The sequence below is a fragment of the Larus michahellis genome, chromosome 6 (assembly GCF_964199755.1).
Source record: "Larus michahellis chromosome 6, bLarMic1.1, whole genome shotgun sequence".
Classification (NCBI taxonomy): Eukaryota; Metazoa; Chordata; class Aves; order Charadriiformes; family Laridae; genus Larus; species Larus michahellis.
This window is the reverse complement of record NC_133901.1, coordinates 61,983,092-62,007,463: the sequence shown is the minus strand read 5'-3', so window position 1 is coordinate 62,007,463 and position 24,372 is coordinate 61,983,092. Positions and strand designations below refer to the sequence as shown.

General features: G+C 50.6%; 1 protein-coding gene across 2 annotated transcripts in view; it reads right to left on the bottom strand.

Moving 5' to 3' along the window:
* MXI1 (MAX interactor 1, dimerization protein) overlaps window positions 1–18,609 on the bottom strand; it is a 57,602-nt gene extending 38,993 nt beyond the window's left edge. The window contains exons 1-2 of one of the 2 annotated variants that reach the window (XM_074593383.1): window positions 18,281–18,609; window positions 7,516–7,648 (exon numbers count right to left, since the gene is read on the bottom strand). In XM_074593383.1, coding sequence (XP_074449484.1) covers window positions 7,516–7,648; window positions 18,281–18,458 — 311 coding nt within the window. In that variant the 5' untranslated portion in view covers window positions 18,459–18,609. Of the gene's footprint in view, window positions 1–7,515; window positions 7,649–8,310; window positions 8,834–18,280 lie in introns of those variants that run through there. The other variant, XM_074593384.1, reaches the window with a different exon arrangement.
* Window positions 18,610–24,372: the final 5,763 nt, after the last annotated feature.

Below are 24,372 nucleotides of genomic sequence, written 5' to 3'. Positions count from 1 at the left end.
CCATACATTGCTTTATGGCTGCCCAAGCACCTGGGCAATGATGACTGAAGTTACAGCCTCAATGGCAATCCCAAAGTCATTCGTCCCTTCCCGTAACTTCTCCCTTCTTGATGGTGTAACAGATAGAAGGAGATAAACGAGAAGTCTTCAGAAAGTAATTGACTTATTTATGCAGAAGAACTTTAATCAAAACTGACGCAAAAGAATTGCTCTCAGTCCACATGCCTGCTTGTCACAGAGCAAGCAGCAAAGTACAAACAAGTAATTAAGATAATGCTGGAAATCATCTAGGCTACTTCAAACTGGATTCATAAAGCAACAGAACTGAAGTGAAGTCACTTTCATATCAGAGAATGGAAGTACAGTAGGGAGCACAGAAATGAGAGATGGGAATATATCCAGCAGGATGGAAAAAACAGGCCTGTTCCCTCTGAGCTGATCAACAAGGCAGTGTCTCATAGAAAAGAGATCCAGGCAAAGGTCAGCCAAGTGCACAGTCCCAGAGACCCCCAGCCTCTGATCAAGAGAGCCCAAAATAGTCAACAAAAATAAATCCTATCTTTGTTGGTTCAAAGAGGGTAGGGAGTAGGAACCAACACTCTCAAGAGGAGAGCAAACAGAAGTCAGTCTTTGAATTTGGGCAGAAGTTTGTCAGGAGGGATCAGGAGATGATCAACAGCAGAAACTCCAACAAGCAAGACAATTAACTCAGCAGCATGACATAGACTGGTCTGTTTGGGTCAGAAAGAGAAATGGAATTGAAAGGTCAACCAGGAATAAGAAAGGAAAAAGTCAGTTTCACCTACAAACAGGGGAGGAGATGGAAACAACACTACAGGTGACAACCCATTCACTGTCAAGCACAGGATCAGGTCAGGTTAAACAAAAGCATGAAGGATAAATCCCTGCATGTGTTGTGGAGGAGGCATTACACAGAGAAGATACAACGAGGGTACAAATGTGTCAGGAGGGGGGAAAAAAAAAAAAAGCCAAACACCTGACAAACAAGGCATAGTACTTAAAACTTACACTTAACTGAATATATGGGAAGAGAAAATGAGGAAATTCCAGGAACAGTTGACCAGGTTTGGCCCAAATATCCTCCCCACCATCCCAGGGCACCAAATCACTCTAGGAGCTGGGCTAACAACCTTTCAAGTTTCAAAAGGCCCTAAGAACCAAAATGTGAAGTTTCTTGTCCCTGCGCCAGCACTGCTATCAGTGATGCAAATTAGCCCACAGCAGTTGCAGCACAGCTCTACCCAGGTAGAGTGCTGCAACATGAATGTGAGCCCTGACTAACTCCCACTGCTGCAAAACAGCACACTCCTTTAGAGGCCTACCCCAAATCTGGGAGGACAAAGGAATCAAGAGCCTTCAGCCACAAAGCGCGACAATTCACGGCAGACAGATGCTGCAGCAGTGAATTTTAGGTAAGTTGCAGATAACATCAACAACTGAGCCTGCTTCTAGTTTACACACAAGCCTCTTTGCACAACTCAGACAGAGACTACAAATTAAATTTTATACACCTACTGAAGGTATCAAAGTGTAAATTCTGCCCAGAATCATGAGTTTCTGCATTGACTCCCTGCTACACAGATCTCCCTATGTATGGCTATATTACTAATACAAATAGGAAAGCGCGAAGTGCAGCTCTGCAGGATCTTCCCAGTTGGAGGGCTATAAAATAAACAGGGTGACAAAGGGGAACACAGTGGGTTCCCCCATGCAAGTTGCTACATCAGTCCTAGCACTTTTGGAGGCCTCATTCCTCATTAGGGAGTGGGGTTTATGCTTCTCATGCCAGTTACTGTGTTCACCCTCACTTTCTGTATTTTGCCTGGTAACCTGCCAGTTGTAGTACTGCAAAGCCAAGCATCACTGAAAAGACACAGCACAGAAAACCTCACCTACACCGGGTATTCCCCCCCACTCCAAATCATTGGCAGGATCTCAGCTTCTGATGTAGATCAGCAGAGACAAGGAAAAGCACAACTTAGTGCCAGCAGGTTCAGAAACTCCAGCATCGCTGCGACTTGCTTGCCTACACTTGCAGACTGCACTGGGGCAAATTACATCAAATGGGCACATGGGATGTGCTGAGGCTGAACTGAGCTATTTGAGCCCAGCTCTACCTGCCAGCCTGCTCTGATCAACCGTATTCCAGCACAAACCTACAGAAGATAGTGGAATTTTAACAAGGGGGGGATTCTGCCTCTCGTGCATGGACCAGCAATCCATTTTCCCAGTTTAATACTCAAACTGTCATTATGCTTTCTCAAAAAGAAGTCATGCTCACACCTAACTATAGTCAATATTGCTGGCTAGTCCCTCTCAACACCTCTACCAGAGAAGCAATCCTCAACAGCTCGGCCTTGTCCATTTTTCCTTTCTTGAATAATTAACTAACATATTCATATATATTCTCTACTGGAAGGCAAGATCCCTTCTCCAACTATTTCTAGACAAAATTTCAACAACAGCATGAAGACTCCAGGTAGTGAACACACTGTTGGTATGTTACCAAAACATGGCAGAGCAAATCTCGTCCATTCTCTGTTTTACATATGTGAATTTGTACTATAGAAAGCAAAGCCAAGTCCTGAGCCATGAACAGAGCTCCCTGGCACTACAAGGCTTGAGACAGAAAGCACAGTCTCTATCCCCAGCCTATTACACCAGGGCCAGATTCTAACCCACCTACACACAACGAGTCAAAACTCAGCTCCCACTAGCTGTGGAGTAAAGTGTGATCCAGTGCAAGCAGCTTAAAAAAAAAAAAAAAAAAAAAAAGCCCCCAAACAAATAAACAAAGCAACATCCAGAAACAAATAACAACTGATAAAGGCTAGGAAGCAGCAAAACTGTCAACAAAAAGCCTCAGAGACCAGCTCTCTGGGACGTGAAGAAGGGGTAGGGGCTTTGTGCAGAAAAGTAGAACAACAAGGGCTGACACAGCAACCTGCTCTTCCAGGAATTTCTTACACAAGATAGGCAAACCCCTCAGACCCCTGCGCCTGCTCTCCTCCAGTAAAAACAGAATTACAGCACTGTCCTAACTCCACAGGCTGAAAATTGCCAGGTACTCAGTCGTCAGTGCAATGGGGGGGGGGACAGCAAACCTCCTCTGACAGAAAAGATATATTTAAAACTGTGCTTAAGCAAGTGGTTACCAACCCCCCTACTCCTTCCCTGCACAGCGAGGTACAGTTGCACAGCACTGCTGTTCTCGTAAATCAGGCTTTCTTGCACACCAGACAGCCAAGGTTGACTTGCAGCTACACATGCCACATCCTTTTAGCTTCTGCACCCATGTTTGTGAACCTGTGGCACGTGAAGCCATCACCTGAGGTACCTAATGCACACCTACCTGCCCCCTCTGCCAATCCTTGCTCAGGAACACTGTGAGCAAATTAAGCTTAAAGCCAAGAGTACCTGAGGGTTCCAGTAATACAGCCCCCATCCCTACCCTCCAAAAAAACACCTTTAAAGGTTATGAGTAGAGGACTACAGAGAAGATTCAGCAGAAAACCAAGCAATGGGATTTAGAAGTGTGGAAAAAAAGTTTCAAATGAGGCAGAGGAGAGCGCAAGAACAAAGAAAACAAGGAGGTACATCACTAGAACAGCCAGAAGTGCAAAGAAACCCAGACATCCAGGTTTTCAAGACACTATGTCCAAAATGCCTTACCATACCCATTACAGCTGCTGATTCCAAGCTCTGCAGGCAACCTGCACCCGGGCTGTAGATGTCTGAAAGGCCCTTGGGAAGCAGCCTCAGACACAAGGGAGGATAATGGGAAGAGAGGAAAACGAAAGGAAAAAAACTGGACAGAGATCAAACCCTCCCCCATGGAACTGAGTAATAGGTTCTTTGAGTGCCCTTAACAACACAGGCCTCCCGGGAGAGCTGAGGGCTCCTAGCACTGCTGGGAGGGTGCCTGGCATTTCCCCAGTATCAGACCAAAAAATAACAGGCTTTTCCACATGCCTGAGTGTCTAAAAAAAAAAAACAAAAACAAAACACAAATGACAATCTAATATTGTAACGTAATTTCAGATTCCTTTATAAATCTTAACTTCATTAAACTGATTGTATTATAGGGGGAAAAAATCATTTAGCATCCCTGCTGTTTATTTTATTTCCTGCTGACACAACAATTTAAATTGATTAAAAAGTCTTCTCAATTATTTTCCAAAATGTATAAATATCAAACCAGTCTAACGCTAACTAACTATAATGAATAACTGGGTCTATTTAGAACTGCATATATAGGGTCCGTAAGAGCAGTTTCCAGTGACATCGAATGCAAGTTAATGTATCCACAGAACTGTACTTCCAGCACGGACAACTTCACTTCTCTAGCAAGTTTTCAGAACTCAGCTTCTGTCCCAGAAATGTCTTCAGAAGGAATGAGCATTAAATAAGTGATACTGTATGTTACAATAAATCTCTGCTAATTTTTCATCCCAGTCCAAAAAACCATAAGATACTTTTATTAAGTGCAAATTAAAAAAAGAGGCAACACTAAATTCTAATTTTATATGGATTGGCTAATTGATTTGCTTGGCTTTTTGCTTTTAGCTATGTGTTTAATGGGCTTTAAAAAAAAAAAAAAGTTTCCCTTGTTTATTATGAACTCCAGGTCACAATGACTGTGATTCCCAACATATTTTTGCAGGTGGTGATTTTCAGTACCTAAATATCCCTGACTAAAGCAGGACTGCATATTTTTAAATATATTCAGATTTTAACTCACAGCATGCAACACTAGGTCTTTAAAATACCCATGCAAAACACTACACGTACATATAGATAATGTCCTGAGGATTGCAGAGGGAAACCCCTCTGCAGCAATCTGCACGCTGCCAGTTGCACAACTGAGACAAACGAAGGAAGAGAGAACCGAGCCAAAACATCCTTCTTTAAAAATGCATCATGTAAATTAGAAATAACAACTCTTATCTGCACACCCCTGTTTGGGGTAGAAAAAATTATTTTGCTGTGACTGGGAGACCAACATAGTTCTGTAAGAGTAAGGTTTGCTGCACCATTGCCATCCAGAACCGGGCTGCCTGTTCCGCAGAACTTTCTGGGTGTTTGTGCCATGACAGCACAGAGCCCGTTGGGAAGAAAAAGCTGTCATGTCTGGGCTGCAAATGCTGAAGTGAAATACTTGGATTTAAACTATGAATTAAAGAGCATCTAGGCTCTGTAAATACCCTGTGCCACATAATCATGGATTATTTGGTTCAACAAAGACCAGCAACAATGCATGTGTGTCAATTTCTAGAAGTGTATAAATAAAGAAAAAAATCAAGAAAACAACTGTGCTTTGCCAAGGGTGCTTGAGAGACATCTTTACAGGAGGCTTTTACATTACAAGGTCTGCACAAGATCTAAATGCATAATTTCTCTACACTAACTAAACATTTTTGAGACAAAAGCAATCTGAGAAAATCTCACATGAAATTTAAGTTTTGCCCCTCATCAAGGGCTTGATATCTAATTCAAAGTCCATTCAAATTACACTAGATAAAAATCAAAGGGACAATTCAGTAAGATCTAACAGGAAGGGATGATACAGAGCCTTCCTTAAACAAGGCTGATGCTATACTCAGCATCACACAAAACACACTGCAGTGAATTTGGAGGCACCCTGAACTTCACAGTTGTCACTTCCCGGCACTGCAGCCATCTGGAAGGCCTGCCATCTCCTACAGCAAGCGCAAGCTGCTACGACTTGTGCTAAAAGAAACTCCCATTTCCAACTGTGTGTGTAAGGTGTAAGCTCCCCAAAAGACCTGCTCTGGTCTCTGCCTAGAGCAGGCCCAATGCTGGTCACTCCCTGATGCCAAAGCATGGGAAGCAACACACTGGGTAACGCTCTCACTTTAAGGACTCAATTTGGCCTCGGTATTCCCTGTATAATGAAGGAATGAAGGTTTGAAACAAGACTAGAAAGTATCTTTTCTGCTTCTCTGTTCCCTTTACCCCCACATCAATATATTCAGCCTGTCACACTAAATGACCCAGTGGACTGGTCTCAGCACAGAAAGGTGCCCGTGAGAGCTATGCCTGGGGGCTCTGTGCCGGCAGGGCACGCTGAGCATCCCTTTCCAGCCTACAGGCTGCTGGATTCGGTGCTAAGGAGCTCCTGAGGGGAAAGTGCTCCCAGCCCTCCCCTGGAGAAGGGCAGGTTGCCATGACAAAGGCCTTTGAGAGAAAGAGGTGTGGGATGGAAAAATAGTGTGTGAGAAACCCAAGCGGGAAAAATACAGATCTCAATTCAGCATTTGCCATTATTTCCCAACACAAAGTGACTGGGATTTGGGACTTTGGTTCATGGGAAACAGTAAAGGGCTACAACTGCCCTGAAATTAAGAGAGGCTGGATAAAGGAGGGAAGCAAATACAGACACGCAGCATATAAAGAGCTCAGGATATGCTGATCCTGATGAAGAAAACTTGCCCACAGCAAGGTGTCCTAACATCACTTCAAACAACCTTTATTATCAAATGCTGCCGAAGCAGAATCACTGCAAGCAAAGGCACCTTTCCCCTAGGCCTTTTACAGGTCCTTCCCAATGGCCTTAAGAATGCTTTAATCACCTAAGCCACCTGCCACCATTTTATGGATTGCACAGGCCTTGCTGCAGCAAAAGCAAGCTTGCAATTGCCTTTTCAAAATTATACTTCATGCTTCTAAAGTTTCTCTATCCCAGAAGGTCTCAACAAGGTCTGAACAATTCTATAGAAGGGAGCAAGAGTAAACAAAAAGAACAGGGATGAGAGGAGAGAGGCAGATCCTGCCACAGCACCAAGTGGTAGGCTTAATCTTGTTGTCTCTTCTAGATTTAAGACACTAAGAAATATGTCATTGTATAATAAGAGAAGTGTCAAAAATGTGGAGCTCTACAATTACCAAGCAATCAGAAAGCTGGGAAATCCCACTGCCCTGAACGGCAAAGTGAAAGACAGCTTTGTTTTCCTGAACTGCATTTTTAACACATTGTACGTAGCAGCCAGTCATCTCCCTCTCTCCCATTTGTTGTAGGGGATCCATTTCAAAACATAATTTCCTTGCTTCAAATCATGCCTGTCATTACAGTCCCAAAGCACTCAGGCTGCACGCACACTATCCCTTAAAAGCGGTGACTTCTGGGTTGGAAAGACATCAGTGGTATATAATGGGAATAGCTATTGCCTACCTCCTCCCTGAACCCTAGGAACAGATCTCCCTATTCCCCTTCCCTCTGCAGCATCTGAGCCTTGGCACAGAGTCAGCTGGCAGTGCCACTTCAGATACAGCTCCCCTGTGTCCCCTCTGCTCTCAGTGCTATGGATCCAGAAGGGATGCTGTACTCACATGTCCCAGCTCCAAACCCCGCTGTGTTCAGGCTCTTCCCATTTTCCCCACAGGCTAAGTTTCTCTCCTCTGCCTCCAGCTTTCATCTTCAGCTTCATCCTCCCAGCCAGCCCTGCACCCCACTCTTTTCTGCCCACATCGTACCTGTTGGCAATACTTGCATTGCTGCCACTGCCGCTGTGTTTCCTTGCCCGACTCAGCCTCCGTGTGGGCTTTGGGTCTTGTAGTCCAGGACTTGGAACTGAGGGGAAGGTCGAGGCATAGCCATGTTCGCACTCTGCATGAGAATCAACAGGCAGGGCATTAAAAAAAAGGGTCATTAAAAAAAAAAAAAGAAAAAAGAAAAAAAAGAAGTCAGCAGGCAGGCCTCACCACTAACCCATCAGCCTAGGGAAATGAGTGATGATGTGTTCAGAGGGAAGTGGACTGGGAGGTGGAGAAAAGAGAGGAAGGGGAGTGTAAAGGCTCCGCCAACCTTGGAAGAAGGATAACACCACTCAAACACCTGAAAACATCAAAAGAAAGCATGACAGCCCAGAGAGTGCCTCTTCTCTCTCCTCCTGCCCAAGCTATTTGAACCAGGCAAACCAGGTGAACCTCAGTGTGCCATCGAGGTCTCTGCAAAGAGAGAGCCACCCACCACCATCCTTCCTGAGCAGTGGGAAACTTTCACGCCAATCCCCACTTTTCCTTCCACAAAACGCATTCACCTCAACCTCCCCCTCTCTGCAAGAACCTTCCACCTCAGCCATAGCCTCCGGGAGGACCTGTCAGCCCTGTCCTTCACCAAACCCCTCCGCTTTTCGGTGATTTAGCGCCAGCCCACCACAATAATCCCCTTGGCCCGGGCCGCTCTGGCCCCTCCGCGGGGATCTCTGACCCCAGCCCCACTCCCCCCGGGAAGGGCAGTTACCCCAGCACCTCGCCTCCCCCCATTACCTCTCTCCCTTCGCTCCAGATACTCGGCCGCCTCCAGCAGCCGCTGGATGTTGATCATCTGGACCTGCTCCATGGCCCCCGGGCCGGCAGCCGGGGGACACCGCAGCCCCGGGCCCCCCCTTCACCCCCAGGCTCCCGGCTCCCCCGCTGGCAACGGGGGCGGCTGCGGGGGGTGGAGCGAGGGATGGCCGTCTCTCCCCAGCCCCTGGGCCTCCTCACACCGACAGCCCTCCCGTCCCGGGGGATGGGCGGGGGGTGGGGGGGGTGGCTCTCCTGGGAGGGCAAGGGGTAGCAAGGGGAAACACGCGAGGAAATGCCGGAGGACGGACCGGCACCGGGATCCTCCCCCCGGGGGAGGCAGCCAGGCGAGAGCTATCCCCGACCCAGACCCATCCCGCCCCAGCGCTGCCCCCACCCGCAACCCCCGGTCCCGATTTACCCCCACTTCACTTCGGGCCCTGACGGGATCCAACCCCCTCGGCCCGGGACCGGGACCGGCCCCTCAGGCCGCCCCGCCCCGCGCGCCCGCCGCCTCGCAGCACTTTGTTTACCTCTGCCCGCTGCTGATGGGGGGGGCGGGCGCCGCCGCGGGGCTGCCTGGGAAATGTAGTTCCCCGGCTGCCGCCGAGCACCCTGCGACGGCAGCCGTTGGGGAGCAAGCGGGGCAGGGGAACCCACGCATGGGGGCCCAAAGCACCCCCCCCGGGCAAGTGTCTGTGCCCTCGTGCCTGAGGTGATGGCCCCGTGCCCACCCAGACCCTGAGCTGATAGTGGCCAGGCCCTAAGGAGACAGTGGCCAGGCCCTAAAGTGATGGCTGTGTGCCTGCTCAGGCCCTGAGGTGACGGTGGCCAGGCCCTAAGGAGATGGCCATGCACCCACACAGGCCCTGAGGTGATGGTGACCAAGCCCTGAGGAGATGGCTGTGCGCCCACCCAGACCCTGAAGAGATGGTGGCCAGGCCCTAAGGATATGGCCATGCACCCACACAGGCCCTGAGGTCATGGTGGCCAAGCCCTGAGGAGATGGCTGTGTGCCCACCCAGGCCCTGAGGTGATGGTGGTTTGCCCTGTCCCTCCTCCCTTGCTGCTGCAGCAGCCTGCAGGCCAGAGCTCCGCGCTCCACTAATAAGTTAGGGACAAGATGGACATCGCCTAGGAGGCAGGAGGGACCCGCAGCCGCTTCATCCCTCTCCTTGCAAACACCAGGGCTTTCTGCACACGGAAGTGCCAGGACTATGGCAAGAATAAAGCAGAGAGAGGCTACAAAAGAAAAAGCTGCAGCCACACGGTGGGAGCTTTCCACATCTCACCTGTGGAGATGTAATTAAAGACAAGGTGCCAGGCTCTGGGAAGTCACACCTAGAGTGACTGATACAGTGTTTCTGATGGGAAACAGAGGTGCAAGACCCATTTTGTAATGTGAACACAGCCCTTTGAGATCATAGTCAGAGGATGTCACAGACAGCAATCTCGCTCTACTTGAAGCAGCGCATAAACAAGTAACGACAGTGACCACCTCAACATCTTAATAAATACTGTCACACCTATACCCTGCAGTCTGATCACTCTTCTCAACACCTTAATAATGCATTTACATCCTGATTTTCATACAGGCACTTCTCTGACTCTGAATTTTACCAACTTCAAGCCGGAATGGAGCTTAAAAACCTGTTACCATTAATTGTATGATACCAGTCTCTGAAATAGTCTATCTACTCTCAAAAAGGGCACAATCAGAATATTCAAAATCAGAATCAGAACATTCACAGTAAAAATCTGAATCTCAAACTCATACCAACTTAGAAACCCTCCAAGGATTGTTTTGTAGTTGTAATTGGGGTTATGTTTCATGGGTCTGAACCTTTAGGCTGTGACTGCTTACGTTTGCAAGCATTTCTCCCTCAGAATGGGAACTGGAAAAGTACCTTGAAAAAAAAATAATCAAAAAAGCTGAGATTCTCAATTAACGGCTTGTGTCTGGTAGCATGAGCTTTAAGCAGAGCACGAAGTATCAGGAGACTCGTGATGAAGTTGCAAGAGTTGGCAGCACTCAACTTGAGAAGGCCTGAAAAAAAGTGGATTCAGGGTAGCTAACTTTTCTTTAAACGCATTTCACTGATTCACCATTTCTGAGCTTTCCTCAGAAAACTGCAGGCTTGCAAGCTGATGGAGGTAAAAATAATACCACTGTTCAGTTCTTACACGGCCCTCTTCACCTCCGAATCTCAAAGGGTTGATTTGTTTTGTTTCTCTTAAGATGGGACAGTGGAAGAAGAAAGGAAGCTGGGACACCTCCAGGGATGTACCTCCTTCCTTCTGCGCTGAGGAAAAGCAAGACCCAGCCCTCGCTCAGCCAGGATGGCCTCCATTCACGTACCTACACTGAGCCCAAGCACAGCGTGTGTAAAGATTGGCTTTTGTCCGGGGGACAACTCAGGGAAGGAAGTATTCTCTCTCTCCCCACCTCTTTTTTCTACACTGGAAACTGCCGATAGAGCAGATGATTGTTAAAAGCACATGGAAAGTTTCAAATCTGAGCAGTCTCCGGGACTACTTATATGATCTTGGATTGCTCACAAGGGGAAAAGGACACAAGTGCACACACCTCTCCACAACAGCGGGGTTAACGCGAGAATGTTTCTGGGCTCTAACTCTGCTTCCTCTAACCTGCTTCCAAAGCCAGGGAGCCATTTGCCTCTCAGGATTAGCAATACTAAACATTAAAAACAACCCCAACCCAACCCCTCCAAAAAACCCATGATGAAGCCCCAAAATCACTGCAAGAGGGGTTCTTGGCAACACCCACTGCCACTATCTTTACTGATGGCACATTCAGAGAGATGTGGTGCCACTCCGGGGATTAAATAGGGAAAGCCACAGCTGGAAAATGAAGGGGTAGTTTAGGAGCATATCAAAGTGCCAGCCTCCTGAAGCTAAAGTTCAAGATACAAAATAAGAGAGTATGAAGGAGGGGGACACTGATGCACACAGTGAATTAAATCAGCACTGGAATGAAGTAACAACAGGATCAGTTCTGCATGAAATGATGTAGGATCCGCTCTTCCATTTGCACATCAGCTCAGCTTCCAAGTCTTTGTTTCTGAAGTAAACAATGCACAATTAGAAAAAAAAAAATTCTGTGGGAAACAAAGACAAATTTGAGAGTGAGCTGTGGGACATCTTCCCAAAGAAGGAGCCCTGAAGAGGCAGGGGCAAGCCACCCGCGGAGCCACAGCAAAATCTGCCAGTTGCCATCCCGAGTGCTCGTGTGGGTAGGTCGGCCTGCAAAGCACTCGAGTTGTATGTGACAGAAACAAAAGTGGGTGGAAAGTGAACGGCACGAAGAGGTCTGATGCTATTCAACTGCTGACCAGAAACCCCCCAAAGTCACATTTAAAATATGGTTGAGCAACACTGGGGAGGGGCTAAGGGAAGAGTATTTTAGGGGAGAATGAGATCATTTAATTTAGTGGCTCCGAATGATCTGTAAGTACAGTTTTCTGATTATAAGTGCTTGCTGCTTGGCATCCCTTCTGGCAGCTGTGATTCACTTTCATTGTGTGTTCTGCTGCTTCGCCCTTTAGAAAAGGGCTTTTTACATTTTATTAAATGGCACTTCGGCAGCCCTCCATTTCCAGCCTTAATAATGGATTTGTTAATCTCCCTGATAGCCTTTCCCTCCTCCTTAGCAACAATTTAAATATCCAAGAAGAAATCTGCAGTGCAGAAATCAATTAATATTTACATCTGAAACGCTGCTGTACTATTTTAATCAAGTAGAACAGATGTAGTCTGTTTTTTTACAAACACCGCCATCACTTGCATTAAACTATCATCTTCCAACAGGGAAATCTTCTAAGAGCTTTCCAGAAAGCAATGTTTTAAGCTTCTCAAACCTGCAATGACTTCAACTCTTTTCTTTCTACTCTGTAGGAAGGGAAACTGAGGTGTAAGCAGCATAATTGCTCGCATGAAGACACACCCTCAGCTAGAGGTGGAACAGGAACACAGCTCACGAATCAAGATGCCCAACCCTCTGCTTTGAACACAAGGCTTAGAAATAACACAATGCTTTGCAACGTGGAAGTTATTTTCAATAAGGGCGATCCCTTTGGTTAAAGTGCCTAGTTTCCCACCCCTTCTTTGGCTTTTTCTAAAATCTTCCTATGCCCAACTCTTTGCAGCCTCTGGGAGGAACAGTTGCAAGAGCTTCCTTTGCCCATGTTCACACAAACCCTGCAAATTCTAAATATTGCTTTCAAAGCCTTGAAACCTAACACTCCTGCAACTGAGGCATGAACAGAGATCCCTAGTAGGAACCATTCTCTGCTGCTGTTAAAGCAGTGAAAAGATTCACCGATTCTCCAAATTTCTGGGGACATCAGATCCAAAAAACTCCAGCTTTTCTTGCCAGGGGAACAACATCTCTGGCATACCTGAACATCCCACCTACCAGCACATGCTGTAACAACCAGGTCTACATTCTTGTACTCCTGACTGTAACAGTTCAGCATCAGAGGACTTGCAGCAGCAGGCTGGAGAACATCCCAAGTCCCACCTACTCAACACCCTTCCAATGCTTGCAATACCTCCAGTGAGAGACCTATACTGCCTACAGGACGTGGCCTCATTTCTCATCCGGGAGCCTCATTCTTTCGCAAGGCATCAGATAATCTCTTTCAGCACTCCCACTGGTGCCTGGAACCCATCCACTGGTGAGGACAAGACATTTCTCAGAGACGAACCACCTGGATATCCAAGAGTTTGACCAGGAATAAAGCGCATGCTGTATACCTCACTCTGATTCAAAGGCCAAGCTCTGCCAATCAATAAGGCAAAAGCCACAGGTGCACCGGCTCTTGGGGCTTCATGCTTCTCTCCTCTGGGAGACGTGTTGCTCTGTTTTCAGACCTGTGCTGTGCCCCAGTTTATTCTGAGTCAGTGACTTCTGTGATTTTGGTCAAGACACTTGACTGACCCAGCTGCAAAATTAAGAGGACCTCCCATGAGAAAAAAATACATCATATGCAGGATGGGGTCCCTCAGCTAAATAAGAAGAAGGTAGGATTCTCCAGCCAGCAGCAGAAGGTCCTTCTCTGCTAGCTCTCAGGATGCTCTGCTGACAAGGGATGCGATCAGTTCTCAGCAGTGCTTCTGGCACAGTCCCACAGTTTTACCTCTGCCCTATCATTTCTCTCGCTGTGGCTTCCTTCTGAATTTTATGCTGAGGTCCAAACAGCGTGAGTCAAACTAACCCAACCTGGAAGTGGCTAACACATGAATCACCGTGGCCAGGTCACGAACCAGGAGGAATGAAAAGGGTTTATTGTGAGCTGAATGAAAAATATATAAATAAAGGAGCCCTGTACTGCTCCATATATCACGTCGCCGTAAGATTCAAGACCATCTATACTGACCTTGCACCGCGTGTTCAGCTCTCATTGGTTCAATGGGAGCTCTGCGCACAGACGGAAGGCAGTCTTGTCTCCTTCTGCCCTCCGCTAATTATAGGTTTCTGATACATCTTTACTTTGGCTTGTCAAAAAAGCGACCCCAAACAGTGCATAAACAATGGAAGGAGCCACAGGATGAAGATACTGTTGACTCACCTTCAAGGCTCAGTTTTCCTCTCCTTCAGAGAGGATTATCCAGGAGCAAAGGACAAATCTAAGGTCACCCATATGCTATGCCCAGCCAGAAGGTCAATAAACATAGGCAACACTTGAAGAAGATCTAGCTATCTTCTGCGAGGGGCCAAAGTCCCGTGCATGCACAACTCTACTGGACTTGTGAATAAGGACATGGCTGTTACAGTGGCTTGCTTGCCTTCATGCTTTTAGAAGAGGATATGGTGACATACATCTGTATCTGTAGTGAGATCAGGATATATTACATACCCTGTCTATTACAGATAAGTCATCATATCCGAGGAATTCATCACGTGTTTACGCAACTCCTGCTGACAAAGCGTGAGTGCACACACACAAAGGGGATGCTTCCTAAACCTCAGCTGAGTTTACTCCAGGTCCCTCTAACAACCTCTTCCGAACTCCAGCATTTCAGACGCTACAGATTTCCAGCCGTGCTTATTCATGAAGTGGCATTTGCAGGGGTTACAGATACATCAACAGAGCTGCCCTCAGCACAACTTCCATTTCTGAAAACAGCCACTGTGATATTTTTCATGTGACGTTTCCATTCCTTAGATACCAAGCTTAAATTTCTAGAAACAGGTCATTTGGAAACCTGTACATGTCGGTCAGCAAGGTGTGTTGGGATTGGGTTTTGTGGTCTCGCCATGAGCACTGCAGCCAGCAGGCAGGCAGGCAGCACTGTTACTCATTTCCAGAGGCGCAACTGGAAAAATAATTCAGTTCTATTTCAGCAGCTAAAATACTCCAGTTTACCCAAGCAGTCTGATAACAGGACACTAGCCTCCCCAGTCACGTACTGTAATACAGACAATTTTTATTCTTATTTTTTTTAAAGGTGAGTGAATATTAAAAGGGTGGTTTCAGAGTTGGGCAGGGGAGCTGAAAGGGCACCGCTGAAGTGGTGTCTCCCACTGCCGTCACCCCGACGGTACATCCACTCTGCTCCGTGGCTCTCCGCCCTGTGGTTCTGTTTCCACACCACCCAGCCAACCCATGGTCCCTCTGCTATTATTCACAACCACGACGATGCGATGTGGGACCTCTACACATAAAAAAAATCATCTCCTTTTTTCTCCCTGGGAACCAAGCAGGTAGGAAACTCCTGCCTTAACTGGAAGTCCTGCCCTTGATGCGGACGGCTCCACCACCCACCTCACACCACTGTCCTGGAGGCAGAGGGGGGAAACTGGTGTGTTTTGGGGGCTGAAAAGGGCCTCGTAGCTGCTCCTCTGCCACCAGAATATGTGATATCTGCGATATCCAAGAGTTTGGACCCACACGAGACAGAGTTGCCTCCACCTCTCAGTGGCCTCCTCCTCCAAATAGCATCCACTCCTGCTTGGGACAGTGTCTTAAAAAGGTGAATAACCTGGTATGGCCTCCAAGGGCTTGGAAGAACAAATGCTGATGCTGAGCGGGACTTATCAGAAACTGTGTAAAACTACCAGGAAAACCACTTGAGCTCCCCCAGCCATAACAGCCCTTCCTTAAATCCCTGCCTTTGGCTCCCGAAGCCCTTCAGCTTCCACATAGCTGCGGTGTCAATCCCAGCCAGCACCCTGGCGCTTCCCCCCGCCCCGAACCCATCCCCTGGCCTGGCCAGGAGGAAACAAACACCTCCCTGTCACCTCTTATTTTTTCAAGACTGCGTTTCCTTGGGGCAGGGCACCGTCGTTCCCCTACGTGCACCGCACCGCGCACAACCGGGCTGTGACTCAGCCACCTTCCTGACGGGAGTAACACCAAAATAGCTCGTTCCAGCCCTGCGTAACGTCGCCGTCAAACCACCTGGGCATTCTGCAGGAAGCAGGCGAGCACCGAGTTTGTCCACAGCCTACATCACCCAACCTTTTTTATTTTTTTGCCGTGGTCTCCTCTGTTATCACTAATTGCCAGGTCAGAGACTGTAACGAGGAGTGACCAGCCACTATCAACGTGGCTGCCAGGCTGCCAGCACAGGGTGCGCTGGCAGACGAAAGGGCACAGTATCCTCATGGTACAAGAACCTCAGCTGCACATGCAAGACTATATATATATATACACATTAGGATCTAATCTTCCCAATTCTGCAGCTATTCCTTCATTTAGACAGGGCCCGTAACGCTCAGAGGCTGTTTTCCAATCCCAGCAGCATTTTTCTTTGTTTGGGAGCATCACGTAAAAGCTGGCCTGGTTTGCGATGGTCACGTTCTGAATCGCACGTTCAATAGTTGAGCCTTTGGTTAAATGGGACTTCTCAAAATAAAACATCCCGATTGCAAATTAAAATGTTGTAAAAAGGTTTTGCAGAATTGCCTAATAAAAGTGAGGGTTTTTCAGTACTGTGGCCATGACAATTGTTAGCGAAAACTTCAGTGAAAACAAGTGCTCGGAAACAGAGTTGTTTGGATGCAAACACCTCTTTTCAAAATCTAGCAATAAAAAATCCTGCATCCTGCTGTCCTGCTCCTTTTCCAGCTCCTTCCAAATGAGGAACTGCATAAAATGATGTATTTTTAAATGGAGCGTAGAAAAAATCAGATACTATCCACCTCAACGGCAAGAAAAATTCTATCCCCCCCTGAAAAAAACGCACAATTCTGACTGTTTCCCTTCAAGCCAAGAGCACTTTTAGAGAAAAAAACAAACACGAAACCAACCCAGCGGTCTCACACTCGATTTCCAAAGCAGCAGTGCTGCCGCTTTCACACGCAAACCCGATTTTTCCCGGTAGCTCCTGTCATTTTCCAGCTCGCAGCCACCGGCCGCGGTGCAGCTTAGCTCCTCGGACCCTCAGCTTTGCAGATTCATTACAAAACAACAATTAGCGCGTGAGGAAAAAAACCAAACAACAAAAAACCCCAAAACCAACCAAACAAAAAACCCACCCCCAATATTAATTCCACTTTCGAAAACAGAAGAGCAGCCGGGATTTGTTCTGGGCCAGCGGAGAACAAGGGCTCTGGGCCCATGGCCACCAAGGCTTTAGCAGCAGAGGGGGCTCCCCGCCATGGGACCCCTTTCCCTGCGTGTGCGTGGAAAAAGGGCACCCTATAGCGTCACCTATAGCTGCCATGGGGGGAGGGGGGGGTTGGAGCCGGAGGGGGGGTGTGATGGAGCGGCGCGGAGGTGGGGGGAACCCGCCGATCCCTTTGTAGAGTGAAAAGAAAGAGAAAACGCAGCACCCGCTCCGTGAAGAAGAGGAGAGGGGAAAAGGGAAATTGGGGAGGAATGAGGAAAAATAAATGAGAAAAAAATAATAACAACATAATAACACCATAATAACAAAAAAATTAATTAAAAAATAAATAGAAAATAAATCAAGAGTGTCCTGGTTTGACAAAAATAAAGACTAAAAGAGAGAGGAGCGGCGCGACCCGGGAGAGGGCAGGGCAGGGCAGCGGGGGGAGCGGGCCCGGGGCTCCCGGTGGCTCCCCGGGGACAGCGGTACCGGCGCCCCCGGCCCCGCTCGGCAACGCGTGACGTCACACGGGGGACCCCGCCGCCCCCCATTGGCGGAGCCGTCCACGCGGCCCCGCCCCCCGAGGGGGTCTCCGCCAATGAGGACCCCGGGCTGCCTCCATGTGCGAACCATGTGGCCGCGGGGGGCGGGGCTCTGGCGGCCGCGGGTGTCCGCTCCGCGCATGGGGCTCCGCGGGCGCGCAGCGCAGCGGAGCGCACGGCGGCCCCGTCCTTTGTTCCCAACGCGTTCCCCTGTCCCCCACCCTGCCGCCGTCCACCCGCGGCTCCCGCCCCGCTCGGCAGACCCGCTCCGCAGGGGAAAGGCGCGGGTTACGCGCACCCTCCGCGCCCGCGGAGCAGGAGGCCGGCGGCGCGGCTGGTCGCCTCCCCGCACCGGGCGCTCGCCCTGCCCTGCCCTGCCCTCCCTCCCCGCCGGCTACCTGGCGAGCGCTGCCGCTTGCCTACGTGACTCTGCCCATGCCCCGGCGGGGGGAGCGGGGACGTGTCACCGCCTCCTCCCCCGCCGCTCCGGCTCCGCGCCGGCCCCCCCCGGCCCCTCTCCGCGCCCGCCGATAGCCGGAGATGCGCACCCCCTCCGCGCCGGCCCGCTCCGCTCTCCATCCCAAACTTTCCCCCCGGGCCCGACCTCCCGGGGAGGGGAGGCGGGGGGGGGAATCCCACGCGTGTCTCCGCCGCGGGAAGGCGGCGGGGGGGGGGCGGGGGGGAGGCCGGCCCCGGCGTCCTTTGTCACTGCGCCCCGCGGTCCCTGCAGCCAGCCAAAAGTTTGGGTTATTATTTTTTTCGCACACCACCCCCACCACCCCCACCACCACAACGCCGGTCACGCACACGCGTGGCCGCGCTCCCACACTTACTTTTATTCTCCTTCTCGATCCGCTCCAGGTAGCTGGCGGCCTCCAGCAGCACCTGCACGTTGTAGAGGAAGGTGTCCATACCCGGGCTCCTATTGCAGATATCCCCGAGGGGGCACCGGCTCTCACCGGACGCCCCCGCGTCCCGCGGTTCCCTCCGCGGCCGTCCGCGCTTCCCCATAACACATACAACAAACCCACCCCCCCACCCCCCCCGCCTCTTCTCCTCCGCGCACGCCTCCCTCTGCGCCGCTGCGGAGCGCGGCCGTCCGTCTGTCCGTCTGCCGGCGAGACCGGCGGCCGCCGCGGTCCTAGCGCCGCCGCTCTGTCGCCCCGCGGGCCGCCGTCGCCGTCCCGCCCCCCCCGCGCCCCGACGGGGCGCGGGGGGGGCGGGACGGCGGCGGCGGCCCCGGCCGCGCCTGCGGAGTGTAAGCGCCGGCCGGTTTATTATCAAATTCCTCCTCCTTTTATCAGCATCCCCACACACCCCGAAAGCCGTCTCTGGGTTCATACTCCGAAAGCAATCAGTAAATAAATGACTATTTTTTTTTATTTTCCAAAGAAAATCAGAGCTGTTGGAGAGCGGGTGGGGGGTGCACCGGTTTCCCCTCCTCTCCCTCCCCCCCCACCCCCCACCCCAAAACCAGTCGCCATCCCTGCGGACACAGCGCGGTTGGGGTGTATCCCTATTTTCCCCTTGTTTTGTAGGCAGGCGGGGGGAGAAAAAAAAACAACTGTGCCCCCCCCTGCCCCGGGGGACAGAGTGCAGGACCTGAGCTGGGCTGAGGAGGAGGAAGAGGAGCGTGAGTCTTCACACTTCCGCAAGCCATCTGTCATCTAAGATCCATCAGCTTTGAGGGGGCAGCAGGAAGGGACCCCCGCTGGCACTGGGCTCCTCCAACACCTTCCCAGCTCCGCTTCCACCCTCAGTGGCAACGCCCGAGCGTGAATCCCCGCTCCTGCCCGGCCAGTCAGGTCGGTCTGGATCTGCCAAGGAGCCCTGTGGGAGCAGCTGGGGTGAAGCATTGCCCCAGAGATGTGCTGGGGCACCGGGACCTGCTGATGCCCAGCTGCCGTGGTGCTCCGTGAGCCTCACCAGGCTCACCGGCCTTGCAGGGGCCACCACTGGCCGGAGGTAAGGAGAGAAGAGAAGTCACAGTGGTGTTTAAAAGATGCTGTATTAGTAAGTGTTAATTGGTACCTGGAGCCAGCAGCATCACGCAGACCTGAATCATCCGAGAGGGGATGATGCCCCAGACGGCAGCATGTGCAACAAAGTCCCTCCGGCTCCCAATTGCTGGGGGCCACCAGGCTATTTTTGGGAAGCATGCCTGCAGAATTTCATTGGTCATACGCACTTCCCAGGGCACGTGCTGGAGCCAGGCCGGCTCTCCAGCCAGCTCAGCCCAGCCTCGTCCGTGGCCACGTGGCACCTTGGCTGCTGCCCCATCAAAGATGTGCCATCCCCGCGTTTGGCCAAGTGCCCCTGCTGCCACCTGAAATGGGCTGGTGGATGGCATAGGATGGACCAGCAGTGCCCAGAGATGGGAAGTCCCTGGAAAATAAGGAAGCAGGAGGGCACGAAGCACCAGCTGGATTTAGACGTGGCCTGGAGAAGAGCAGGGAAGGCAGAGGGGAGAGCCCAGTGTGCCGGGAGCGGAGTGGGATGGCACGTCAGTGCCGGGCTGGGGCGAGCTCAGCACCCGCAGACACCTGGCCATCGCCAAGAGCAGGTGTTATGGTTTGAGAAACCCGCAACAATTTATTATTGTTTAGACAATTATTCTGTCACCTGATGACCCCTCCCCACCTGGGAAGGGAAATTGGGGAAAAAACAAGGATACCCGAGGGTTAAGATATAAACAGATTTAATAGAATAAGACTAGATAATTAACACTAATAACACTAAAGAACCAGTATTGATCCCAATACCAATATAAAATACACAAGGGTTCTACTCAGCCCATTCCATCAGCAGGAAGCCGTGCACTCCCAGCAGGGGACAGCAAACGTGGGACACTGCGAGTGCTGTGGCTTCGGGATGAAGGGAAGCGCTCAGGGCTTCGGCGCTGGGGCAAAGAGTTCTCTGGGCCACCGCCACCAAGGGAGAGAAAACTTTGCAGCAAACTTTCTAATTTATATTGAATGTGTTGTTCGTGGTATGAAATAACCCCGCTGGCCAGCCTGGGTCAAGTGCTCCTCCTCATCCCTGCACCCAGCGAGCTCAAAAACAGCGAAAACTTGAAACCCGCACACCCATAGCCATCTATAAAGTAAACATTTTCACAAATTCAGACACTAGAGACTTCTGAAAGTGCAGTTTTCCCTATCATTAGAACAGAAATTAGTCCTGTGTCACTCAAAGCAGGACAGCAGGATTTGGGCTGGAAGAGCAGGGGCTGAGCAGGGCAGGGGGGCACGGGGGAGCCAGGGCTGAGACATAAAGTACATCCAGGCAAGCGAAGGACTCAAAATGTTCTTGGCTTTTATTAACTCCACTAACGAGCTGAGATGAGACACTGTTCCCACTTTACGAGTGTGCACTGGCAAACACTCCCATTAAAACATCAGGCAGAAAGTCTCTGGCTTTCCAATTGTGCAGGGACGGAGCTGGGGATGCGGTGCAGCTCTCACCAGGCTGCATCCACTGGAAACCTGGGCACGAGTGGCTGCCCAGCTTGGCATAGTGCTGGGGGGATCGTCGTGCCTGCTCACCAGTGGGGAGAAGGCTTTCTGTGACCTTAGCTTAGAGTACGAGAAGTCCACCAAAGGCAGGAGAGGCAGCCAGCATCAGATTGCGTACAAATCCCATGATTTAAAAATCCCAGCCCCTCTCCCAGAAGAAGAGGAGGATGCATGTGGTCATCTGGAGTCCACACTGTAGGGCCCGTGCATAATGGCAGCATCCTCTGTCACCTGCTGCATTTCTTGATCCTCCTCAACGTGCCTTCTGGGATGTTTTGAATGCTTTGTATGAATTGGTGCCAATTCAGCCATCGGTAGCAGGTACTGCTTTTCCCAGTGTGACATCCCCTGGGTTCCAAGCCAGAATAATCATAATTTTGATTCCCTTCCCTTCTAGCTTAATTCTGAGATTTTTTTTTCTTTAAAGTTACTTCCACAGAGAAAAGTGATCTGAATTATAAGTCTCCCCAAACAGCTTGCCCTGAAAGGGTTCGAGCAGCTCTGCCACGGCTGGCCAGGCTGCAGGATGTCCCAGACATCCTCGAGAACCACGGTGGGTCTGGCCCAGCTTTGAGCCCCAGCTACCAGTCCCAGAGCTCCTGTCTGGAAGACGACTGTGCCCCCAAACCCTTTGATGCTCTATTTCTTCTAACATCTTTTCTCTGGGCGTCCATGCTTGTCCACCAGTGGCAGGCCACTGAACTGGCCTGGTGGTCCTCATACTTTTCTGTAGCAGCCCCAAACCATGGCTCCCATCTGAATCCTGGCAGTCCGTGCATGGCTGGGTCCTTGGAGAAGTGCTGGAGGCTGCGTCTGGACACCTCCCATGGGGACGGTCCTTGTCCCCATGAAGTTTGTACTCCGAGACAGCCCAGGGCAAGGCGCAGCTCAGGCTCTCACTTGATGCCAGAAGGTGAAGAACACTCGCCTGTCCTGGGGGCTCCTGGGACAATGGAGGGTGATGGCTTTTGTTAGGGAGATACCAGCATTTCCAAGGGCATGGTCCAAGGGCAGGATTTGCAACGGTACTGGGTCGGGAGAAATGGGGTTTCTCGGGAATACGGGCTGAGGGGTACATTGCAAAAAAAGGGCTGGGCAGGGGAAAGCACACGGACAGATGGGAGAGGCAACACAGAGGTGACAAGTGAAGTTTTGCAGTGTCACCACCTGCGTGCATCCAGCAGCTGTGGTGCAGCACCCTCATCCACGGCAGCCGGCTATAAACAGCCAGTTAAGGGAGTGCTCTTTTTATTTGCCTCCACTTTTACTTTCTTTAACCTTTGAGCTCACCCTGAAGTCTTACTGTCGATTTTTTCTCTGCAAGGCGATGGGGGAGCTACTTCTCAGACAAAAGTGGAGGGACCAAGAGCAGCCCCACGGACCACAGGAACGGGAGATGGGGTGAGCCGGGGCGAGCTGCCGGCACAACCCTGCTGCCCATGCTGTCGGCACGGCTGCTGCCACCCGGACACGTCACCAAAGCGTTGCTCACCATGTGGGACATCCCTGGACCTTTCATCAGCAGCCTGTGGCTGCACGCTGCCCTCTGTACGGCACGGCAAGGGAAACATGTCACGGCACGGCAAGGGGAACGTGGCCCGGGGGTGCAGATGTCGGGTGCCTGCCGTGCTGCTGCTGAATTCACAGTTGTGGCAGTGGGAAAAATATCCACCCTATCCTTTTGGGATATCCCTGTGGCCTTGGGCAGCGCCGCGGCGTCTGTGGGTGGATCTCACGCTGCCCGGCGCTGTGGCGGGCACGGCAGGCAGCGGGGAGGGTGCCTCGCCTCTGCGATCCGGCGTTTGATGCTCTGTTTTCTCGTGTGCTAGAAATAACTGAGCTAGAAATGGTGTTGATGCTCCCTCTTGCCTGCTCCTCTGCTGCCCGGCCACGCTGTTCATCTCAGATCCATTTGTGCTGCTGTTATTTACAGTTTCAGCCTTCTAGCACCTCTAAAGCTTCTACTTCATTTCCTCTGAAATCCCTCCTTACAAGCCACCTGTGTGGTGCTTCCCGCTCTCCTCCAGCATTCATTAAGCAAAACTGAGCTATGATCTCTCCTTTTCTTTTACAATAAGCATTTTTTTATCCCTCCCCCCGCCCCCCCACCTCCTAATTGCCTTCCCCGCTCTCCCTCTTTGCACTTGTAGGTTTTCTGTCTCGGAGGCTGGGAGCTGGCACAAGCTCTTCTTGGCTTTTACCAGTTCTTTGCCGTTTGTGCTTGGCCTTTCACAGTAGTTGCTACGCAATGCTGATATAAAAATAATAAAGATTTTTTTCTTGCCCACCCTTAAGGGAAAGCACACATATGGTCTAAAATTGCGTTGTGCCAGCAGAGAAAAGCACATCTCTTGGTGGGTGGATTCACTGCTGAGTATTCCCGGCGGGTCTGGGTTGCTCCGTAAGGGGCGGGTGGGATCTGCCGAGGCAGGTGGGAGGATGGGTGAGGATAGGATGAGAGGTAATGGCTTCAAACTGGAAGAGGGTAGATTTAGATTAGATACCAGGAAGAAATTTTTCACTATGAGGGTGGTGAGACACTGGCCCGGGTTGCCCAGAGAAGCTGTGGATGCCCCATCCCCGGAGGTGTTCAAGGCCAGGCTGGATGGGGCTTTGAGCAACCTGGTCTGGTGGGAGGTGTCCCTGCCCAGGGCAGGGGGTTGGAACTGGATGAGCTTTAAGGTCCCTTCCAACCTAAACCGTTCTGTGATTCTGCCATTCTATGTACATGGTGAAAAGCCCGAGAGCGTGTCCCTGGCCAAATGGGCCAAGAGGAGGATCTAGTTCTCTGGCTGCTGAACCGAAAACTTTACACCACTCCTAGGAATACACTGATTGATCCTTGAGTCGTGGCTGGTGGATAAAGAGAAGGTCGTTTGACATTGCTCCAGGCAGGAAGAACTTGTATTATTTGCAGTGTGCAATTTTGCATGCTCTGGCTTTAGGTTTTTATGTTAAACTCGATACCTGTGACATCCAACACATCACTGAGATTTGTGCTTTCTGGGCTGGGGCTGAGGGGCCGCTTGGACAAGCCCTGCAGGATGCATGGGGGGAAGAGCATGGAAAGAGGGACCCACACTCCTGATTAAAGGTAGTTTGAGCCTCTCCTCACTCTGGAATATCTTGTGTCCCTCACCCCAGCTGGCCTTAACTGATTTCATAGCAAATAAGTTCCCAGTCCCCCGTGTGTTGACACGTTAACTCAGGACGGGCCCCCTGAGGTGCTGATGGCTATGAAGCCATGCGTCCCTGGGACCACGCACAGATTTTAGCTGCTCAGGTGCCTCATTTTTCCCTTTTACCCCCCCGGATCTCATATCTCAGTGAGCTGGATGCAGAAAACAGTCTATAGGAAGAGAAAGGCAGAAGCTTTATGAGGAGAAATGTCCTGGGAAGTTTCCAAGCAT